General features: G+C 40.0%; 1 protein-coding gene across 1 annotated transcript in view; it reads right to left on the reverse strand.

Moving 5' to 3' along the window:
* Positions 1–24,308, reverse strand: part of LOC106093929 (homeobox protein B-H2-like) — a 91,418-nt gene that overhangs the window by 1,832 nt on the left and 65,278 nt on the right. The window contains exon 2 of the mRNA XM_059367422.1: positions 22,343–22,565. Coding sequence (XP_059223405.1) covers positions 22,343–22,565 — 223 coding nt within the window. The remainder of the gene's footprint in view (positions 1–22,342; positions 22,566–24,308) is intronic.

Genomic DNA, 24,308 nt, shown 5'->3' on the forward strand with positions numbered 1-24,308 from the left:
CGCATGAAGCAAGTCATGCAAATCACAAATAGATGTAGACGAAAGTAACGACTAGACATCAGTATAATTAAGGAGCAGGAGCAACGAAGAAACAGAAGGAGTGTAGCAGCGGTACGTCGACTCAATATATATAATATATTGAATAGAAATGGTAAAGAATAGTCTGTATGACAGAATAGCAAAACGAATCTAATATTGCCCAATATTTACTATATAAAACGGCCGATTCCATTTTAACCTTGCAGGTCCTGCAGTGAATATTTGAGACTTAATACTGGTATCAAATGTGGTCCAAAGCGAACCCCTTAGATATAGCTGCCATATAGACCAATCTCCTGTTTTAAAGTCTTTGGAAAAAATGGCGCATTTATTACTATATTTGGCTGAAATTAAACCTAATATTTCACCAATTTGGATGTAGCTGCCACATTTGAAAGCGAGCTTCATTCTGTGCTGCCACACGTAAGCAGTGCTTTTAGTCGTTAAGGTTAAGAATTGTTTAACTTCGGCGAGTTACTTTTTTTAAATTTGTTTACATAGTTGCATTTTTCAATGCGGCGATCCTCAACGTGCTCATTGTATTTAGGTCTCTAAGCAGTTGTTATGAGTTTGGGTGCGCATCGTTACAACGGAAAGAAAAAAAAAAACGACATGCAGAAAAAGAGGTAACAAGGAAAAGCGTGTTCGGCCGTGCTGAATTCTACATACCCTCCACCGTGGATCGCATTTATCGAGTTCTTTTCCCGGCATCTCTTCTTTGGCAAAACAGGATATAAGAAAAGATTTGCTCTGCCATTAGAGTGATATCAGGATATGGTCCAGTTTGGACCACAATTAAATTATATGTTGGAGACCTGTGTAAAATGTCAGACAATTCGAATAAGAATTGCGCCCTTTGTTGGCTCAAGAAGTAAAATAGAAAGATCGATTTATATGGGAGCTGTATCGGGCTATAGACCGTTTCAGACCATAATAACACGTATGTTGATGGTCATGAGAGGATGCGTCGTGCAAAAATTCATTCAAATCGGATAAGAATTGCGCACTCTAGAGGCTCAAGAAGTCAAGACCCAAGATCGGTTTATATGACAGCTATAACAGGTTATGCGCCGATTTGAACCATACTTGGCACAGTTGTTGGATGTCATACCAAAACACGTCGTGCAAAATTTCATTCCAATCGGATAAAAATTGCTCTAGAGGCTCAAGAAGTCAAGACCCAAGATCGGTTTATATGGCAGCTATATCAGGTTATGAACCGATTTCAACCATACTCAATACAGTTGTTGGATTTCATAATAGAACACGTCGTGCAAAATTTCATTCCAATCGGATAAGAATTGCGCACTCTAGTGGCTCAAGAAGTCAAGACCCAAGATCGGTTTATATGGCAGCTATTGGGTTGCCCAAAAAGTAATTGCGGATTTTTCATATAGTCGGCGTTCACAAATTTTTTCACAGCTTGTGATTCTAGTACATTTGATTAAAGTTCATTCTAAGTTTTATTAAAAATTCATTTACTTTCTTTTAAAAAATTCGCAATGACTTTTTGGGCAACCCATATATCAGGTTATCGAGCGATTTGAACTATTGTTAACACAGTTGTTGTAAGTCATAACAAAACATGTCGTGCAAAATGTCAGCCAAATCGGATAGGAATTGTGCACTCTACACACTCAAGAAGTCAAGACCCCAGATAGGTTTATATGACAGCTGTTACTTTTAGCTTGCTTTAGAAAAAAAGTGTAAGAAAAGTACATTTGATTAAAGTTCATTCTAAGTTTTATTAAAAATTCTTTTACTTTCTTTTAAAAAATTCGCAATTACTTTTTGGGCAACCCATATATCAGGTTATCGAGCGATTTAAACTATTCTTAACACAGTTGTTGTAAGTCATAACAAAACATGTCGTGCAAAATTTCAGCCAAATCGGATAGGAATTGTGCACTCTACACACTCAAGAAGTCAAGACCCCAGATAGGTTTATATGACAGCTATATCAGTTTATGTATGGACCGATTTAAACCATACTTAACACAGTTATTGGAAGTCATAAAAAAATACCTCATGAAAAATTTCAGCCAAATCGGATAAGAATTGTGCCCTCTAGCGGCTCAAGAAGTGAAGATCCCAGATCCCGGCTAGCTTTACTCGGACGGACGGACGGACGGACATGGCTTCTTCGACTTAAAATGTTATTAGGATCAAGAATTTATTTATGGGGTCTTAGATGAGTATTTCGAGGAGTTACAAACAGAATGACGAAATAAGTATACCCCCATCCTATGGTGGAGGGTATAAAAACCAGTAAGGAAAGGCAAAAGTCAGGCGGGGGCGACTATATAATACCCGACACCACCTAGTCTACGAACTACTTTGAACTAACTATTGTTAACAATTTAACAACTATTGGTTTGGTAGTTACCTCTCTGATAAATGCCAGCCAAAAATAACTGATCTTGGACGTATAGACTACAGAAAAAACAGCTAAATTTTGTAAAGATCGAACCTAAAATGACGCTTCAACAGCCTTAAAAATCTATGTCAGGTTTAGGACGTCAAATAAAATAACTCACGCAAAAGTGTGTAAAGATCGGTCCAAAAATGTGGCTGCTACAGCCATAAAACTCCATATCGGGTGAATAATATATATATGGGAGCTATATCTAAATCTGGGCCGATTTTGACGGAATTTAGCACCCATATTTAGACGGCAAATAAAATACCTCATGCTAAATTTTATAATGATTGAACTAAAAATGAGGCTTCTACAGCCTTGAAACTCTATATCAGATGAAAGATATATATGGCAACTATATCTAAAATGAGCCGATTTTGACGAAATTTCGCACCCACATTAGGACGTCAACTAAAACATCTCATGCTAAATTTTATAAAGATCGGACCAAAATTGTGGCTTCTACAGCTTTAGAAGTCCATATCGGATGAAAGATATATATGGGATCTATATCTAAATCTGAACCGATTTTGTTCAAAATCAATAGCGTTCGTCTTTAGCCCGAAAAAGTGACATGTGCAAAATTTCATGACAATCGGACAATAAATGCGAACTATACCTTGATCACAAGAATACATGGACAGACATAGCTAAATCGAATCAGAAAGTGATTCTACGCCGATCAGTATACTTATCAATGGGACCAGCTCTTTCCCTTGTTAGCATTGCAAACAAATGCACAAAGATATAATACCCTATACCAGAGTAGTGGTGTAGGGTATAAAAATAGTCAAGCCCACACGTACTCCATGAGTCATCACCGCATACCGAAAAAGTTACAATTTGGTGCGCTTTATGGGTCGTCATTGGGCCGTACTTCTACCGTAATGATCAAGACCGATAGGTTACTGAGAATAGGAATCGCTACCGTTCAATGATAACAGCATATTTTTGGCCCCAAATGCATGATACGGACTTGTAGGACATTTGGTTCCAACAGGACGGCTCCACAAGCCTCACAGCGAATGTCACAATCAATTTATTGATAACCAGGTTTGGAGAACATGTCATCTCACGAAATGGTCCAGTCAATTAGCCGCCTTAGTCGTAATTTTAACCTTCCACTTTGAGATGTAGTTATCAATCGCCGAGATTCCCTTTTCCCTTTTGTTAAAAGAGCTTTAGTTAATTTAGAGGATGAGGCAGCTGTTGAAAATAATGGCAAGTAATTTCAGCGAGTTGCTTTATTGGATGATTTGAAAAGCCATCGAATCCTGCAAACTTTAGAGACTTAGGGCTCCATATAATATTAACTAATTTACTTACAGTAAAGTAAAATATTCAGTGTGGACATAGGGCATCAACAAGCTCTCTCCATCTAGAATGATATTTGGCCAAAGCCTTGGCTTGATTCCACACTTCCAACTCTCTTTTTGTACAGCAGATCCATATGTTTCTCGGGCGTCCCCACCTTCGCTGTCCTTGCGGGTTCCAGTCTAGGACATTTCTCGCTATATCATCGCACGGTCAGCGTAGAATATGACCCAACCAAGTCCCTTCTCTCTTCCGGAATTCTACATCGACAGGGAAGTGTTTGTTCATATTTGCAATTCTTCATTTGAAATACGGTTTGGCCAGAAAATTCGAAGAATTTGGAAATTGGGTAAAATTGCAATTATAATGAAAACAAGGGCAGATGTATTTACTTCGATTGAGTGGAAATATTTTTATGAATAAACCAATGTGCAACTTGAGAGAAGTCGAAAACTTGCAACATTTCATAGCCAGATGTCCAGTATTACAAAAATTTAGGGTACGGCTTTTTGGAACTGTCTATGTAGATGAGGTACACTTAATACAAATAATAATTGGATCTCTATGTTGTAAATATATTAATTTATATAATTATGGTAGCAATGCCTTGAGATATCAAAACCACGTAATTAGAGAACAATTTTGAAAAAAAAGATGGAAAATATGTAAATTTTTCTTTAACTTTATAAAAATTGTGACTTAACATTAAAATTTATAAAATTTGTATTTCCAAAATTTGTGTAACTGCATACATATTAAAATTGGCTATTGAACATCACAAATTAAAACAAAAATTGACAGACATCGATTTTAAATTATTGTCATTTATTAACAACACTTAAATTAAGTTGTGTTTTTTGTTTTTATACCCACCACCGAAGGATGGGGGTATATTCATTTTGTCATTCCGTTTGCAACACATCGAAATATCCATTTCCGACCCTATAAAGTATATATATTCTTGATCAGCGTAAAAATCTAAGACAATCTAGACATGTCCGTCCGTCTGTCCCTCTGTCTGTTGAAATCACGCTACAGTCTTTAAAAATAGATATATTGAGCTGAAATTTTGCACAGATTCTTTTTTTGTCCATAAGCAGGTTAAGTTCGAAGATGGGCTAAATCGGACTATATCTTTATATAGCCCCCATATAGACCGATCCGCCGATTTAGGGTCTTAAGCCAATAAAAGCCACATTTATTATCCGATTTTGCTGAAATTTGGGACAGTGAGTTGTGTTAGGTCCTTCAACATCCTTCGTCAATTTGGCCCAGATCGGTTCAGATTTGGATATAGCTGCCATATAGACCGATCCTCCGATTTAGGGTCTAAGGCCCATAAAATTCACATTTATCAACCGATTTTGCTGAAATTTGGGACAGTGAGTTGTGTAGGCCCTTCGACTTCCTCCGTTAATTTGGCCCGATCTGCTCAGATTTGGATATAGCTGCCATATAGACTGATCCTCCGATTTGGGGTCTTAGACCCACAAAAGCCACATTTATTATCCGATTTTGATGAAATTCGAGACAGTGAATTGTGTTAGGCCAATCGACATCCTCTGTCAATTTGGCTCAGATCGGTCCAGATTTGGATATAGCTGCCATTTAGACCGATCCTCCGATTTATGGTGTTAGGCCCATAAAACCCACATTTATTATCCGATTTTGCTAAAATTTGGGCAATGAGTTGTGTTAGCCCCTTAGATATCCATCGTCAATTTGCTCCAGATCGGTTCAGATTTGGATATAGCTGCCATATAGACCGATTTCTTGATTTATGGTTTTGGGCCCATAAAATGCTCATTTATTGTCCGATGTCGCCGAAATTTGGGACAGTAAGTTAGGTTAAGGGCCTTGACATACTTCTGCAATATCGCACAGATCGGTCCAGATTTGGATATAGCTGCCATATAGACCGATATCTCGATTTAAAGTCTTGGCCCCATAAAAGGCGCATTTATTGTCCGTTTTCCCAGAAATTTGGGACAGTGCTTTGTATTAGGCTCTTCAACATTTTTATGCAACTTATCCCAAATCGGTCCAGATTTGGATATAGCTGCAATCTAGAGCAATATCTCTATTTAAAGTCTTGGCCCCATAAAAGGCGCATTTATAATCCGATTTCACTGAAGTTTGACACAGAGTCTTACAATCCCAATCCCATGGCAGCCGGTTGTACGCACCGGATTGACCCGATGGAATCGTCATCGGCAAAGGCTGCCGCCTCAGTGTACGTGTTCGTCTTTTTTCGTCATGGAGAGGCACATCCCGGAGTGCCTTCTCCGTATGCTTCTGGTCCGTGCCGGGATTGAAAAGAACCCCGGACCCTGGTTCTGTTCCGTTTGCCAGAACCGCCTTCATCATCGGTCAGTGTCGGTGAGGTGTAACCGGTGCTCGGAGTGGGTACATTTCCGTTCTTGCTCTGGCCTAACTTCGCTACGGGAGTATAGTCATACTGGCTATGTCGCTAGGTGCTGTGCGAACATAGCCAGCAGTGGGTCACAAGCGTCGCCGTCGTCGCCTTCGGCGTCCTCGTCGTCGGACTATGTGACCCCCCCGACCTCTCCCGTACGGCAATTTATGCAACGACAGCACCCTAGCCCTACTATTGCCAGGCCAGTGCCGGGAAGTGTATCGTTCTTGCAGTTAAACTGCAATGGACTGCGAGGCAAGATTGATGAGATTGTAGATTTTATGAGTCGGAAGAGCATATCGGTCGCAGCGATCCAGGAGACAAAGCTGACTAACACCTGCAGCTTGCACAGTTGTCACGGCTACAATGTGCTACGTAAGGTTCGCTCAAGGAATGGAGGTGGTCTGACCCAAAAGTGATGACGGCCTGGCAAGCCGTCATCTCTTTGGGGTCAGACCACCTCCCCATAATCCTCACCATCGACCGACCACCCGACTTCATAACCTCTGAGCGCCGGACGTTCATCAATTACAAGAAGGCCAATTGGACTGGCTTCAGAGAGTATACCAATCGCCGCTTCAATGAACTGCCACCCCCCTCTGATGTGCTTGCGGCCGAGAGGAAATTCATCAACGCAGCAGCCGCTCGCTTTATACCAGCCGGTCGAATACCGCAAGTGCGACCCAATTTCCCGGCGCAAGCAGTGGTACTCGCAGATGAGCGTGATGGGATTCGTGCTATGGACCCCGCTAACCCCAGAATCAGCGAGCTGAATCTTGAAATAAACAGGGTAGTCAACGAACATAAGCGGAATTTGAGGCTGGAACACTTGGAGCATTGTAACTTAGGCACCGGTGCAGGCAAACTGTGGGCCACTGTTAAGTCTCTTCGAACCCCGGTAGACGGGACGACAGGACCTCAGTCACTTTTGGCGAGATAACCGTGACTGATCCGAAGAGATGCGCCAGGTTGTTCAACCGTCAATTTATTGTGCATCCCGAGAGAGACAGGGCAAGGAGGAGAGCCATTCGTCGTATTCGTGGTCTCCGAGCCGATGAACAGCCATCACAATTTACCGTGGGCGTAGTTACGAATGTCATCCGTGGCGCCAAATCTTCCAAGGCGTTGGGCCCCGACGGAATCTCTACATTGATGCTGAAGAATCTGAATTTACCAGGAGTTGAGTACCTTACCACTGTCCTTAACCTGTCACTGAACACTCTTATAGTTCCCGATGTCTGGAAAATGGGCAGAGTGATCCCGCTACTGAAGCCTGGTAAAGACCCGAGTTTGGGGGAGTCGTACAGACCGATCTCCCTTCTCTCACCAGTGGCTAAGACGCTTGAGGCATTACTCCTCCCGAGCCTCGTAGGAGAATTTCCATTCGCCGAGCATCAACACGGATTTCGGAGACTGCACAGCACAACAACAGCTTTGCATGCCATCACCACACACATTTGCCGTGGCTTCAATCAACCCAGGCCATGTGATAGGACGGTCCTCGTGGCACTAAACCTATCGAAGGCATTCGACACGGTCAGCCATGCCAAATTATTTGAGGACATCGCCAACACGTCCCTCCAGCCAGGCCTGAAACGTTGGGTCGCGAATTATCTGTGTGGCCGCCAGTCATTTGTGGAATTTAGGGATAAGAAGTCAAAACACCGTAGAGTGAAACAGGGAGTTCCCCAAGGTGGGGTGATATCTCCGGCTCTGTTTAACCTCTACCTATCCTCCATCCCACCTCCTCCAGACGGCATAGAGATCGTATCATATGCGGACGATTGTACGATCATGGCATTAGACCCCCACTCATTGATGACATCTGCGATAGGCTGAACGTCTACCTCAACGAGCTTGCCTCATATTTCGCTGCAAGAAATCTGAAGATATCCGCCACACTGTTCACTACAAATACGCGTGAGATGAATTCTGAGCCGACTGTGACGGTCGATGGAGAAATGATTCCGACCATCAAGTGTCCCAAAACACTTGGCGTCACATTTGACAGCTCCTACACTTTCTCCCCACATGCCACAGCAATCTGCAATAAAGTCAAAAGTAGAAACTAGGTCCTCAAGTCACTCGCTGGCGGCACTTGGGGTGCAGACAAAGAAACCTTGTTGACCACGTACAAAGCAATTGGCCGGTCTGTGGTAAGTTATGCAGCGCCAGTGTGGTCACGTCAACTTTGTGACACGCAGTGGAATAATACTCAGATCTGTCAGAATGCCGCCCTCCGAACTGCGACGGGCTGTCTCCTTAGTTCTCATGTGGACCACCTCCATCAGGAGACAAAGATCCTACCAGTGCGAAGACATAACTACATGCTGTCTAAGCAATACCTTTTGGGCTGTTATCGCAGAAATCATCCAAATCATCATCTTATGGATAGATACCCACCGCCCAGAAGCCTTAAGGTAGATCCACACGATCTAGAGCGTGAGGTCCAGCGCTACAAGAGAGAACCTCTAGATCAAGCGGCATATCAAGCGGGTCTGAACAACATTCATGCAGACACGGTAGCAGACGCGTTAATTGGCTACCGGGTGAATGTAGTCCTTGGAGAACGACCGCCACCCATTGCACCCGAAGAAATCGACCTCCCCCGGCTAACCAGAGTGGTTCTGGCTCAATTACGTTCCGGCAGATGCAGCCGCCTAAATTCCCACAGAGCTAGGATTGATGCCGACGTGCAAGATGTATGTCCCGATTGTAACCAGGGACCGCACGATACACGTCACATGGTTAACTGCCCGGCCAGACCCACTCGACTCAGACCCAGATCCCTGGGGACGCACCCCATCTTAGTCGCGGAGTTCCTGGGTCTTGACAGAATCAAGCAGACGAAAGATAGTACCCAATAAACTGCTACAACAACAACAACAACCGAGTCTTACATTAATTAGGCTTTTCGACATCCGTGTCGTATGTAGTTCAGATCGGTTTATTTTAAGGTTTAGCTAGTATACTTATTAGTATTTGGTCCAAATCGGAACCTATTTTGATATAACTGATATGGGACATAAGGTATGAAATTTTCACCGAATTTTGATGAAAGGTGGTTTACATATATACCCGAGGTGGTGGGTATCCAAAGTTCGGCCCGGCTGAACTTAACGCCTTTTTACTTGTTGTATACTAATTTCGTTATTCCGTTTGTAATACATCTATATATTGATATAAGAGGCGATAAAGTACATAAATTCTTGATCGTCTTGACATTCTAAGACGATTTAGTCCTGTTCGTCCGTCTGTCGAAACACGCTAACTTTCGAAGGAATAAAGGTAGGCGCTTGAAATTTGTCACGGATACTTGCTATTAGTCCTGGTCGGTTGGGATTGTAAAGGGCTATATATGTCCATGTTTTGATATAGCTGCCACATAAACCAATCCTGGCTCTTGACTTCTTGAGCCTTTAGAGGACGCAATTCTTATCCGATTTGGCTGACATTATGAGCAATGACTTCTTCTATGGTTTCCAACATCCACCATGTATGGCCCGAATAGGTCCATAACCTGATATTGCTCCAATAGCATAGAATTTCTTATCTATTATCCTTTGTTTGCTTATAAAGTGATACCGAGCAAAAAACTTGACAAGTGCCATTCATGGTGAAGGGTATATAAGATTCGGCCCGGCCTAACTTAGCACAGTTTTGTTTCTTTTTTTTCTCACACTTGGTTTTTGAAACGAACCTAAATAAAAGATAAACCATCCCTAGATCTATTTAGCTGCGATTGTCTTCAATTTTTTTTGTCTTGTCAAAAAGATATGGAGAAAGAGGTGTTAACTGCTTATATATATGGGCCCAAAAAAAAAAATAAATCAAAAAGTAATGATGATTTAATTATTATATCCGCAATCGTCGAAACGAAAAGCGCTGCATCATATAAAGAGCTTCCAAAGAGGGACTTTTTCAGAGACTTGTGGTAGAAATTTCAGAACGAAAATTCTTTTTTCACATAGCGTTAGTAGTCTAATCTTGAATTTTACACCAAAACGGTGAGGTCCTGAATATCATATTCCCCGAATTAAAATAGTATAGAAAAAGTAAAGGGATAGCTGACAAGTATATTTTTGAAGTCGAAAAACAGTGTTCTTAAAAAAAAATACTTTTTGAGGGCAAAAAACAATTAGCATGAAAGCTAAAATCCTTTATCAAACCGGATATCGCAATGAATCCATAAACAGGATAAAGGAATTACTTATGAATTATGTTGAAAAAACTTCGTTCTCAATTTGGAATGCTATAAGAATAATATTTGATTTTGACTTTCATGTCTATTTAAATGAGTATAGACTTGACCCGAATATTTTACTTAAATTTATGACATTGTTTTGATTTTTCTGTATTATCCTTACTTATAAAAAAGGATACAGATTTTCAATATTTTATTTTAAAGTTAGCCACATTTTAAAAGATAACGATATAAATACTCTACAATCACTTTCTACTACAATTTTGAGAAAATTAAGATTAAGTCTAGTATATTAATTGAGTATATTCTATTCAAGTGAGTGATGATGACTTTTTTACAACCTCATATCTCTGTATCATCATTTGATGAGTTGATGATAAGGTGATTCGAAGAAAAAACCTCGCGCACAAAATGATGTAAAAAATTTCACAAAAATCATTTTATCGTATGAAATTTTATTTAATTCACAAATAGGCAAAAGTTCATTCATTCCTGCAACAGGAAATAATTTTTGAGAAAAAAATCAAAAAGTCAAACAAGGTCCAAAATTAACTTGCCAGGTAGAAATGTAGTGCAGGCAAATAATCCTTTTAAAATACTTATTATAGTGAAGACTTTTATTGAACCTAGTTTCCCTTTATCATATTTTCATGAGTTTTTTAAGATAAGAGAAAATCGTAAAGAAATTCGACTAAAAGAAACCTTACACACAAAACAACCTTTTCAATATTTAAATGGAACAAATTTTATTTAAGACATTAAAAGGCAAACTCAAAAAGTCATCACCCTAGTAAGCACACAAACCGTACTAAAATATTTTAGAATGGCGCTTTAAGTACAAATCTTAACAATATATTTGCCAAGATAACGATAAAAATACAAATGTGACGCCGCCAATTCTTAATAGCCCCCTTAAGGTTGCTCCCTCAAGGTGCTCAATGTGTGAAAACGTATGAACGGTTTATAGGACTATGGAATAATTCAGCATGTGTAGTTGTTGGTTCTGTACCAGGGATCCGGAGTGGGTACCTTTTTTCCGATCCCGCTAAGTCACCAATTTTCCTCTTCGCTCCGTTCCACTCCACGCTTCGCTCCTGCTCCTTTACAATTAAATTGACTATTTTTCACAGAGCAAGAGCTATACAAATTATTTTTACCCTTCAGATTACAACATCAAGCAATTTACAACTCCGATTATACATATTCATGATCGCCTTCCCTATCGGACTATATCTTTATAAAGCCCCGATACAAACCGATCTCTCGAATTAACTTCATGTGGCTCTAGAGGGCGGGATTCTCCGCCAATTTTAAAATCTGTTTCTTTTATGACCTCCAAAATTCTTCTTAAGTAATCGGTCCATAACCGTTTATAGCTCCGATCACCCGATTTTATTTCTTGAGCCTCTTTTTGCAAAATATTGTCTATAAACTGATAAAACTCACATATGAATAATACGACCTCCCGATTTTACTTCCTAAACCTCTAGAGGTCACAATTCTAATTTGATTTGGCTGAAATTTTGCATAATGATTTCTCTTATAACATTCAACAAACATGTCAAGCATGGTCTGAATTCGTCTCTAACCTAATATTTTTCCCATATAAAAACGGTCATCCGTTTTTACTTCTTAAGCATATACTGGAAGCAATTCCTAACTAAATTTTTAAAACAAAATTTGGTGCTTGATCCTTTTTAATTTCTGACTATAAAGAAAAACCGTGGAAAGAAGTAAACAAACCCGAACAATGGTGGATGGTATGCAAAATTCAGCCCGACCCAACCTAACTTGTTTTTACTAGACTTAATACTAAACCTTTTAAAATTAGTAGAGTCGGTTCTTTAATACATTTTCGATAATGATTTAATAAATTCAATGTTATCTCGTGTGATTTTTTAAGAGCTATAGGAAAGTTTATCAAAAAAAACAAGTAAAAGCGTGCTAAGTTCGGCCGGGCCGAATCTTATATACCCTCCACCATGGATCGCATTTGTCGAGTTCTTTTCCCTGCATCTCTTCTTAGGCAAAAAAGGATATAAGAAAAGAGTTGCTCTGCTATTAAAACGATATCAAGATATGGTCCGGTTCGGACCACAATTAAATTATATGTTGGAGACCTGTGTAAAATTTCAGCCAATTCGTATAAGAATTGCGCCCATTGGGGCTCACGAAATAAAATAGAGAGAACGATTTATATGGGATCTGTGTCGGGCTATAGACCGATTCAGACCATAATAAACACGTTTGTTGATGGTCATGAGAGGATCCGTCGTACAAAATTTCAGGCATATCGGATAATAATTGCGACTTCTAGGGGTCAAGAAGTCAAGATCCCAGCTCGGTTTATATGGCAGCTATATCAGGTTATGAACCGATTTGAACCTTATTTGACACAGTTGTTGAAAGTAAAAATAAAATACGTCATGCAAAATTTCAGCCAAATCGGATAGGAATTGCGCCCTCTAGAAGCTCAAGAAGTCAAATCCCCAGATCTGTTTATATGACAGCTATATCAGGTTATGGACCGATTTAAACTTTACTTGGCACAGTTGTTGGATATCATAACGAAATACTTGGTTCAAAAATTCATTCAAATCGGATAAGAATTGTGCCCTCTAGAGGCTCAAGAAGTCAAGACCCAAGATCGGTTTATATGGCAGCTATATCAGGTTATGGACCGATTTGAACCATACTTGGCACAGTTGTTGGATATAATAACAAAACACGTCGTGCGAAATTCCATTCCATTCGGATGAGAATTGCGCACTCTAGAGGCTCAAGAAGTCAAGACCTAAGATCGGTTTATATGGCAGCTATATCAGGTTATGAACCGATTTGAACCATACCTGGCACAGTTGTTGGATATAACAACAAAACACGTCGTGCAAAATTTCATTCCAATCGGATAAGAATTGCGCACTCTAGAGGCTCAAGAAGTCAAGACCCAAGATCGGTTTATATGGCAGCTATATCAAAACATGGACCGATATGGCCCATTTACAATACCAACTGACCTACACTAATAAGAAGTATTTGTGCAAAATTTGAAGCGGCTAGCTTTACTCCTTCGGAAGTTAGCGTGCTTTCGACAGACAGGCGGACGGACGGACGGACGGACGGACGGACATGGCTAGATCAACACAAAATTTCACGACGATCAAGAATATATATACTTTATGGGGTCTCAGACGAATATTTCGAGTAGTTACATACAGAATGACGAAATAAGTATACCCCCCATCTTATGGTGGAGGGTATAAAAACAACATAAAATTCAGAAATATACATGAAATCTTGATTTGAATCGATAGTACGGTTCATTTAATTCAATGTTTGGATTGTATTTCCTGCAAATGTTGATCGTGACTGTGACATCCGCTTAGTCCAATTTGGCATACTCATTCCAACATTTCGGCCAGTATCTCACGAATAAATGCTTCAATGTTGTCTTCCAATGCGTCAATTGTAGCGGGGTTGTCTGTATCGACATGCAATTTAACATAGTCCCACAAAAATAGTCTAAAGGCTTTATATTGCACGATCTAGGCGGCCAATTGACCGATCCCGAACGAGAACTAAAATATTCACCGAACTCGCCTTTTAATAAGTCCATTGTTACGCGTGCTCTGAAACCACATGTCAAGCAAGTAAAGCTCTTGCATTTTGGGCAAAAAAAATTTGATATCATCTCACAATAGCGCTCACCATTCACAGTTACCTTACGATTCGCATCATCTTTGAAGAAGTGCGGCCCAATGGTCTGGTCTTCACTACAAAATCGACAATTCTGATTATTCGCGTACCCATTGAGCCAAAAATGAGCTTCATCGCTCAATGAAAGAAGCGCGCGATGAATTTTCTAAACAGAACATATTTCGTTTCGATAACAGAATCCACACTTAATTGGCAGATGGGTCCAAATGACAGCTGTCATGTTCTGTTTGGATGTCAGAAGGCTATGTACAACTCACTGTTTCCAATTTCAAAGAAATCGAATAATAAATGCGCATCTTGTGGCTACAACAATAACCAATATCAAGATCATAATTGGCATAGATGCCAAAGAACTCTCGGTTCCAAGTTTGGTTAATGAGTGCGCTTTTTATGAGCTTAAGACCCCAAATCGGCTGATCGGTCTATATGACAGCTGTATCTAACTAAAGTCGTAAGTGGATTATACTCGGCCCGTATATCGAGAGACCTAGTGCAACTCCTTTTTTCACACCTTGGCGAAATCGAGTTTAATTAATTCGACTGTTATGGCCTATGACTTTATACCTGGAAATCGGTTTTTATGGCAGTTATTCTTAAATATAGTCCGATCAAGACCCTATTTGGCATGAATGTCAATTGGTCTAACAGAATCACTGTTTCGTCAAAACCGCCATATCGTTCTATTTGCTAGCTATATCCAAATATAGGACGATCTGGACCACAACTCACTGTTTAAAATTTTAGCGAAATTGAGTTATAATTGCCCATGTTAGGCCTTAAAACCCTTTACCGGCAGACGTTCTTTATTGCAGCTACACCTATATATTGTTCGATCGGGACCTTATTTGGCAAGAAAAACCCACCATTGGGAATTTCAGCAAAATCGTATACTACAATATATACGCCTTACTAAGAACATAGCCTATGTACGAGTGAAATGCGAAGCTGTGCCAAGTTACAGCTCGATATCAAAACTTTTGAAGACTGTTACATGATTACAATAGACGGAGGGATGGAAATACACACGGTCATCGTTAAATCGCTTTATAAAGAAGATCAAGAATATATAAAGATCGTAGGTTTGAAAAGTAATATAAATGGATATATGTACCACCTATTTTTTTCTTGTCTAAGCGGGGAGGATTTGGGGATTGGAAACCGCTCCTGTCGCCTCCGAATCCCTATACAGAATGCCATCTGCAAAATCTCACCCATGTCGGTTAATTCACCCAATCTCACCCATGTCTTTTAACTATTGCCACTTCCAGATGTTCAAGAAGTAGTACCAGGAGGTGGGCTCATATGGTAACTGTATCCGATTTGGATCGACTTAGGCCAAACCTGTCACAAATAGAATTCATAAAAGAACACCAGTTGCAAAATGTTAACCAATTCGGATTGAAATTGGAATCCATGTTGATTAGAAGAACTAAGTATTTTTATAGAGCAACTTCATCATAAGAAATTTATTGCAATGTGTTGGCTCTATCTAATATACAACTTGATTGTGAACATGATCTTAATTGAATGTTAAACTGATTCATTTGCATCGTCATTGAAACTGATAGACCACCAACGCAATAAAATAATGAAACAATAATAAGCATGGAACAATTACTATCCACTTCAGTAAACTAACACATGGCGACAAGAAAGACATTCTCCCAGAAACTAAATTCTCATGAATACTTTTAATTGGTCACGGACCTTTTCAGAGAAAATAAAAGTTTTCGTTTTTGAAAACGCAACAAAGAAATTCGTTATGGGATTTTAACTGAAAGCATAAATGATACAAAAAAGGAAACCATTTATGCATACAATTTTATCAACAGAAAATATTAATTCATTAAAAGAGACAAAAAATGGTAAAAACAAAAACGGCTACAACTACAATGATTACCAAGCACCACATTTAATCCAGAATGACAGACAACCGTTTGCCATCATCAGCCGGGTACACATAAACGCTTCTCAAAACCATTAATGCACATGTCAATGCAATTCGAACATCATTAATCATTGCTGAGGCAAAAGAACAGTGGTCAAAGTGAAAAATAAACTCCTGAATTTAGTAGGCCTCTTCCAAAACCAGGCAGGTATTGTAATTTTATATCGAAGCCAAAACTTGTAGTGTCATTCACAAAATTGCCCTCAAACCGAAGTGAAATGAAAAAAAGATAAAGCTGCAGCTTCAGGATGATAAAATTGTTGTTGTGGCTGCCGCTGACTCTGTCGTTGTTGCCATCCCATATTGGTCTGTGTTTATATTTCTCACTTAATTGTTTTGTTATACGCCTACCGGCATTTTACAGCCTCTAAATGCTGCGGCATTGTCCGCTTTTGTGTTGAACAAATTTCCTGCTGCTGCTTTGTGTAGTCCCTTCTCCGCCCGTCTGCCCTTGTCTGGGTGCCATAACACAGCAATAGCATCTCTTATTTCGTTTTACAACATAATTGGGATTTCGTCTTTGGGAAGCCATTCTTTAATCCAATTTCAAAAGTCAGTGTAATCCTATTAAAACCAAAAATATTTGCACTGCACACCAGCAATTGTCTTCGGACAAAGTAGGATCGGTCCAGTGAGCAGTGGGTTAATGAAAATCTCTAAATGTCCTAAAAAGCCAAAGAGAGCAAGGTATGAGAATTTCATGCTGATTTTTGCAAATTTATGTTAATAGACCGGCGCCTAAATTTCATTAAGAACGGCGACTTTGTCTTCCATTTGAACATTCGACAGAAAACAAAAGACTCAAGGCACAAACCTGTTTTAATAAGAAAACAAAAACAACACGCCATAGTAAAGAGCGTCTTAGTTCAATTCGGTAGCATATTATAAATTGGTGTATAAATTCGAGGTCTTTTTAAACATTTGATAAATTATTTGCTACAAAATTGCTACACTTAGAGATTGGTGCCCGATAGAACCAATAGTCACATTAATTATGCTTGTGGACAACAATTTCTTGATAAGTGCATCTGAATATATTCACTTCAGCACTATACTAATTTATTGCTAGCTAATTATAGCCAATGAAGACTGCATTAAAACCAAACAAATAAAAGCGTGCTAAGTTCGGCCGGGCCGAATCTTATATACCCTCCACCATGGATCGCATTTGTCGAGTTCTTTTCCCGGCATCTCTTCTTAGGCAAAAAGGAATATAAGAAAAGAGTTGCTCTGCTATTAAAACGATATCAAGATATGGTCCGGTTCGGACCACAATTAAATTATATGTTGGAGACCTGTGTAAAATTTCAGCCAATTCGTATAAGAATTGGTCCCATTGGGGCTCACGAAGTAAAATAGAGAGAACGATTTATATGGGATCTGTATCGGGCTATAGACCGATTCAGACCATAATAAACACGTTTGTTGATGGTCATGAGAGGATCCGTCGTACAAAAGTTCTGGCATATCGGATAATAATGGCGACCTCTAGGGGTCAAGAAGTCAAGACCCCAGATCGGTTTATATAGCAGCTATATCAGGTTATGAACCGATTTGAACCTTATTTGACACAGTTGTTGAAAGTAAAAATAAAATACGTCATGCAAAATTTCAGCCAAATCGGATAGGAATTGCGCCCTCTAAAAGCTCAAGAACTCAAATCCCCAGATCTGTTTATATGACAGCTATATCAGGTTATAGACCGATTTGAACCATACTTGGCACAGTTGTTGGATATCATAACGAAATACTTGGTGCAAAAATTCATTCCAATCGGATAAGAATTGTGCCCTCTAGAGGCTCAAGAAGTCAAGACCCAAGATCGGTTTATATGGCAGCTATATCAGGTTATGGACCGATTTAAAGAATACTTGGCACAGTTGTTGGGTATCATAACAAAACACGTCGTGCGAAATTCCATTCCATTCGCATAAGAATTGCGCCCTCTAGAGGCCCAAGAAGTCAAGACCCAAGATCGGTTTATATGGCAGCTATATCAGGTTATGGACCGATTTGAACCATACTTCGCACAGTTGTTGGATATAATAACAAAACACGTCGTGCAAAATTTCATCCCAATCGGATAAGAATTGCGCACTCTAGAGGCTCAAGAAGTCAAGACCCAAGATCGGTTTATATGGCAGCTATATCAGGTTATAAACCGATTTGAACCATACTTGGCACAGTTGTTGGATATCATAACAAAACACGTCGTGCAAAATTTCATTCTGATCGGATAAGAATTCCGCACACTTGATGCTCAAGAAGTCAAGACCCAAGATGGGTTTATATGGCAGCTATATCAGGTTATGGACCGATTTGAACCATACTTGGCAACTTTGTTGGATATCATAACAAAACACGTCGTGCAAAATTTCATTCCAATCGGATAAGAATTGCGCACTCTAGAGGCTCAAGAAGTCAAGACCCAAGATCGGTTTATATGGCAGCTATATCAAAACATGGACCGATATGGCCCATTTACAATACCAACCGACCTACACTAATAAGAAGTATTTGTGCAAAATTTCAAGCGGCTAGGTTTACTCCTTCGGAAGTTAGCGTGCTTTCGACAGACAGACGGACGGACGGACGGACAGACGGACGGACATGGCTAGATCGACATAAAATTTCACGACGATCAAGAATATATATACTTTATGGGGTCTCAGACGAATATTTCGAGTAGTTACAATCAGAATGACGAAATTAGTATACCCCTCATCTTATGGTGGAGGGTATAAAAAAGAAAGATAACTGCATTAAATTCCTTTCAACTATAATCTATGTGAGTTAGTCTATGTGGGCATTATATCGAAAAGTAATATTGCGAGCGATAATGGAAATATCGCCACTCTGAAGCCAAATCGTGAAATCAATTAATTCACATATGTAACAAAGGTTAGTTTAGGTTAAGTTTAATTGGTAGTCTGCCATCAGGCTCAGTTAAACGTTTTCGTTAATTGCAATACCACAGGAACAGGAGAAGGCCTTCTAGTTACTACCTTTGAACCATCTGAGAAATGAGAATTTAAAATGGAACTCGTTCTGACAGCCAGTGCGGTGCGCACGCATAGCAGATGTTCTATAACCTCTTCTTCCTACAGCTTGGCAAAAGTCGTTCAGTCAGTATGTTTTCCGATCAGACAGGAACCTCTAATGACGGACACAATGACTGAGATGTCTGTTATATCCAGTGACAGCAAAGCGGTAGAGCTCTTCAAGTCTAGATTAGGCCACATAACTTTGGAATGCTCACAAAACCCACCTAGTTTGGATCCATCCGCATAGACGTCTATGTAACTTCTGTTACCAGAGATATTGTCCTATCAGGAATAATAGTACAGTACTGGCTGGAACATCGGGCATTGTATCAAGGATAACACAGTGACCGTAGCCGCCACATGACCAACGAGAAAGCTACCTTAGCCTCATAGCAGTTGTCGCAGCAATTTGTCTAGCCACAATGCCCAGAGGCATTAGGTGTAGCATTAAATTCAATGCATCAGATGGTGTTGTCCTCACCATCCGGCTGAGTAATGAACAATAGGTGGACTTTTGAAGCGCCGTCCACCAGATCACAACCGCATATATAACCGCATGCCCAGTGCATCACGAGCAGTTTAAACACCCAACTTTTGCCAATAGCTCTCTTGCAGCTGTATAGGGCACGAGTTGCCGTTCTTGCCTTTTTTAAAATGTTGGATTTGAAGTTCAATTTCCTGTCCAGCAAAACACCCAGGTATTTTGCGCTTTCAGTAAATGGAACATTCTCTCCTCCCAAGAAGACAAGTGCCACTGTAGGTAACTTCTATCTTTTGCTGAAAAAAACTATTTCTGTCTTACATAGATTTACGCCGAGACCACTTTCGGTAGCCCACTTCGCTGTTGCACGTGGAGCCTCCTGAACTATATCTCTATCTGAAATTTCATCCAAATCGGATAAATTGAGATGAGATCAACAATGGAGCAATATCAAGATAGAACCTGAATAATCCAATCTAACCAATGGCGCTTTTCTCCAAGGGAGGACATAATGTTTCATTTGCTGAAAAAGCAAAATAGACAGGAAATGTAACCTTAAATCAATATTTTTGGAAAGGGCACGAAACTCAGCTTTTGCCCAGTAAACCTGCATTGGCAGAAGTTGGGCGCTTAAACCGCGTGTAATACACAGACTGTATACTGCAGGACGGCGCTTCGAAAATCAAACTATTGTTCAATACTGAGCCTGATTCAAAGGATGGCTTGTTTGTACAACGCACTGAGGACGACACCATTTGATGCACTGAATTGAATGTTATACCTAATGCTTTTGGACACTGCGCAGACAGATTGCTGTGAGGCTAAGAAGCTTTCTCTTTGGCGATGCAGCAGCTACAGACAGTGTTATCGTTGATGCAAATCCCGATGTTCCAGGCAGTGTGGATTAAACATCGCCTGAGCCGCTTCTTGATAAGAAGTACTGTACCACTCTTCCTGATAGAAACCATTGGAATAATAAACGAGAATGTAACCCCCTACTGCAGTATGTTTCAAGCGGAGATCCTTGCATTTAAAGAAGAAGTGGTGGAATGCCCAATATATAACGTCATAATGACAGTTTGCATAATTATCTTCTCAGATAGCCAAACGGCCTTTAAATTCCTGGAGAAAGTATTTCTGAATTCAAGATTCGCGGCCGACTGTCCTATATCTCCCAACGTGATAGCTTCACAGTCAAAATTCACCTGTTCTGGGTGCCAGGTGACAGACATATTCCAGAGATATATCCAGGGGAACTTAAATCAGTGGATATTCTTCCAGCGACTTGTAAACTAATGCCCATATTCACAAAACTTATCGAAACTTTAAAGTAGGTTTATTTGACAGTTTTCCATTATAGAACTGTGAAATAAACCTACTTTAAGACTGCAATAAGTTTTGTGAATATGGGCATAAGTGGGGAGTGACTCTCAAGATGATTTATTGGATGTATACGGCCATAGTAAGACCAGTACTGGCCTATAGAGCACTGGTATGGTGACATGCCTTAGGGAAGAGGACGCGTGCAAGGGAGTTCGAGAAGGTCCAGAGACTGGCTTGCGTCGGGACCACAGGGGCACTGAGATCCGCACCGAAGGCAGGCCTGGAGGCGATGTTGGATATGAAACCCATTGGGGTCTATATTTGGAACTACGCCGCCACGGTCACGCTTAGGCTAAGGGAGCTCGGCATGATGAAAGACGATGGTTGCGGCCACAGTTCGATTCTGGGTGTTATGGATACGGAGGGGATTGAGAGGCCGAACGAGTGCGCCAGGTCTGGGGTTCATCTGCGCTGGGCGGACCAGTCATCGGTCTTGCCTACGTGCCATTTGTCGAGCTACTGAACACAGTAGATGGGATGGCCAGGGCGGCGTCGGTGGCGAGGTGGGACTCGGTGGATGGTAGCCGGACTGCGAAAGCGCTATGTCCAGTCATCGATCAGAGGAGGACGAGGGAGTTGCTGGCGTTCGATAAGAGGTCGACGAGTACCTTGACAGGGGTCATAACCGGACACTGTGCCATAGGCCGCATGGCGGCGCGCATGAGGATACCGCACAATGACTTCTGTAGGAGTTGCCTCGATGAAGATGATGTCGTGTTCCTGTCCGGGTCTGCAGAGACGTAGGCTGCCTTTTCTGAGGAGCCGTTTACTCTGTGAACTCAATAAACTTACAAACGTAACTCTGCTATGTCTCCAGAGGTTTGTTGAGGTGCTGCCACAAGCTCCGGCGTAGGTAGATCCGTGCTTGTGTGGCGACGGGCGTTTTTTCAACCCCCGCTCGCGTTCTCCACTCCTCCTGTCTATATTTTATTCGTAAATAACCTCTTGTCCGAGGTGTCACATCTTCTTTCTCTTCCCTTTCTATCTCTAGGGTACCACAATGGGCCAAACTGGCCTCCGAGTGAACTCACCTTTGGTGAGCAACCCATTCAACCTAACCTAGCCAAACCTGAATCGGATAACACTCAGTTTGCCCCTATTCCTTTATGGAATGTTCATGGGCAAAAAAAAATTGCATTTGAAATCGAACCGTGGAATATGATGAAGGCGAAAAACTATGTAGGCAAAATCCTATGCAGTGTTGTCCAGAATCAATGCTTATCGGCTAAAACTCTATTACTGACAATATTTTAGTCCTCTAAACTGGTTTGAACACAGGGACTAGAACTTGACTTTGTGTGACGCAAGGTAAGTAAAAAAAAAATAACTGATAATCACTCCATCGTCAGTATTAGCTTTAATTAACTCCTGACTTACCTTCGATTCTGGTACCATGTCTTAACCTGACAATCGCTCAACTCCAATTTATTTGCCAACTCCATGCGGTCCTGTACGCTCAAGTATTTTTGACGTTCGAATGATTTTTCCAATGTCTGCAGTTGGTGATCTGTGAATGCCGTCCGTGCTTTGCGTTGCTTTTTGCTTAAGCCCATTAAATTGTCACTGCTCTTGATGCTGTGGCCATCATCGTCTTTGGCACCTGTAACAACCAAGAAAATGTCGTAAATTAACACTCAGTGATTACTTTTAGATGAGTATTTTTAACTACATTAATTAATGAGAAACTATTTTTAGACATTTTTATCCTTTACCAAAGCAGAGTACTATTTCACATCCATGAAAACAAATGAAGTTTGGATTTGAAACCTTTTAATAAGTACATATCATCATTTTCTCATATTAATTACTTTGGAAGTAAATTTGAATAGTTATATAGTTAGTTATACAAAATTATTTTATTTTGCGTATACAAAATTATTTTATTTTGCGTATACAAAATTATTTATTTGTAAAAATACCTCTGTAGCCAAATTTTGATAGTGGAAAAATTATTGAAATTTAGAAAAAAAATGTACCTTATCCAAGGGTTTGCATTAACACATGCAAGTCCAACAAACACGACCATCATATCTTGAACAGATATAAACATTATCAAAGGCAAAAAAATTATTATACATTGTAATTTATTTGTAGCTTAGTGGAAATGTACTTCGAGTATAACACTTAATAAGGAAATTCATGATTTTCCGGAAAAGGTATGATCAACAATGTACACAGCCTGGTAATTAAGCCTACATAAACACCCAAGTACAAGAAAACACAGAAAAACGTAACATAACACATCAATTGTAAAACATTTCCGCAAAATGTGGTTAAATGTTTCATTTGTAGTCAGCGTTTCAGCGAACAAAAAAGCAGTGCGAGAGTAACACGCTAATGTAACCCACAATGAATGCTTGGCTCCTTGGAAAACTGACTGACTGACTGACTGATCGTAGTATGAACCAAACCAAATGTTAATGAATTAATGAACATATGAATGTAGCCACAAGCTGGCAGCAGCAAGCTAATGGCTCCAGCAATATCGCACTGTTTGTCCAAGAACACTCCGTGCAGAGGGGAGGGCTGCACTCCATTAAGTAAGCGTTTAAAAATGTAGCCGAAATGTAGCTGTAACTGAAGCGAACAACCGAAAAGGCAAATGCATTCAAGGTGCAAATGATTTAGTTCGAATTAAATGCTTTAGTAACTTCCATAAAGTATGCCAATTACAACTGAAAAAGGAAATAATCAAGCAAAGAAAACGTGGCACTGTGGGCCACAGATTGAGTTTAAAACGCTCAATCTGTGGCTAGATCGACATAAAATGTTATGACGATCAAGAATATATATACTTTATGGGGTCTTAGACGAATATTTCGAGTAGTTACAAACAGAATGACGAAATTAGTATACCCCCATCCTATGGTGGAGGGTATAAAAAACACGTTGAAATAAATTAACTGTTGCGCCCGCTACAGGCTCAAGAAGTTAAATCGGCAAACATTTTGCATTGTTCGAAGTTACAAGTCATGCAAAATATCAGCCAAATAGGTTAAGAATTGCACTTCCCAGAGCCTTAAAAAGTCACGATCCGAGATCAGTTTATATGGCAGCTATATCAAAACATGAACCGATAATGAACATTTACAATCCCAACTGACCTACACTAATAACAAGTACATATTTGTGCGAAATTAGTTTTTACACAGATTTAAATAATTTTGAAAACTTTTGTTGAAAAGTAAACTACAAAATTTATAGTCAGTTATCATTCGCTTAGCAAGCCAACAAATAAAATGTGTTCTCAACAACAATGTTGGTACATAGTTTGTTGAGTGCAAGACATTACAAAATATTTGTTGGTGTGTCGAAGATTTAAAAAAAATATATTTGTTTTTTA

Source organism: Stomoxys calcitrans, chromosome 4, assembly GCF_963082655.1.
Source record: "Stomoxys calcitrans chromosome 4, idStoCalc2.1, whole genome shotgun sequence".
NCBI classification, from domain to species: Eukaryota; Metazoa; Arthropoda; class Insecta; order Diptera; family Muscidae; genus Stomoxys; species Stomoxys calcitrans.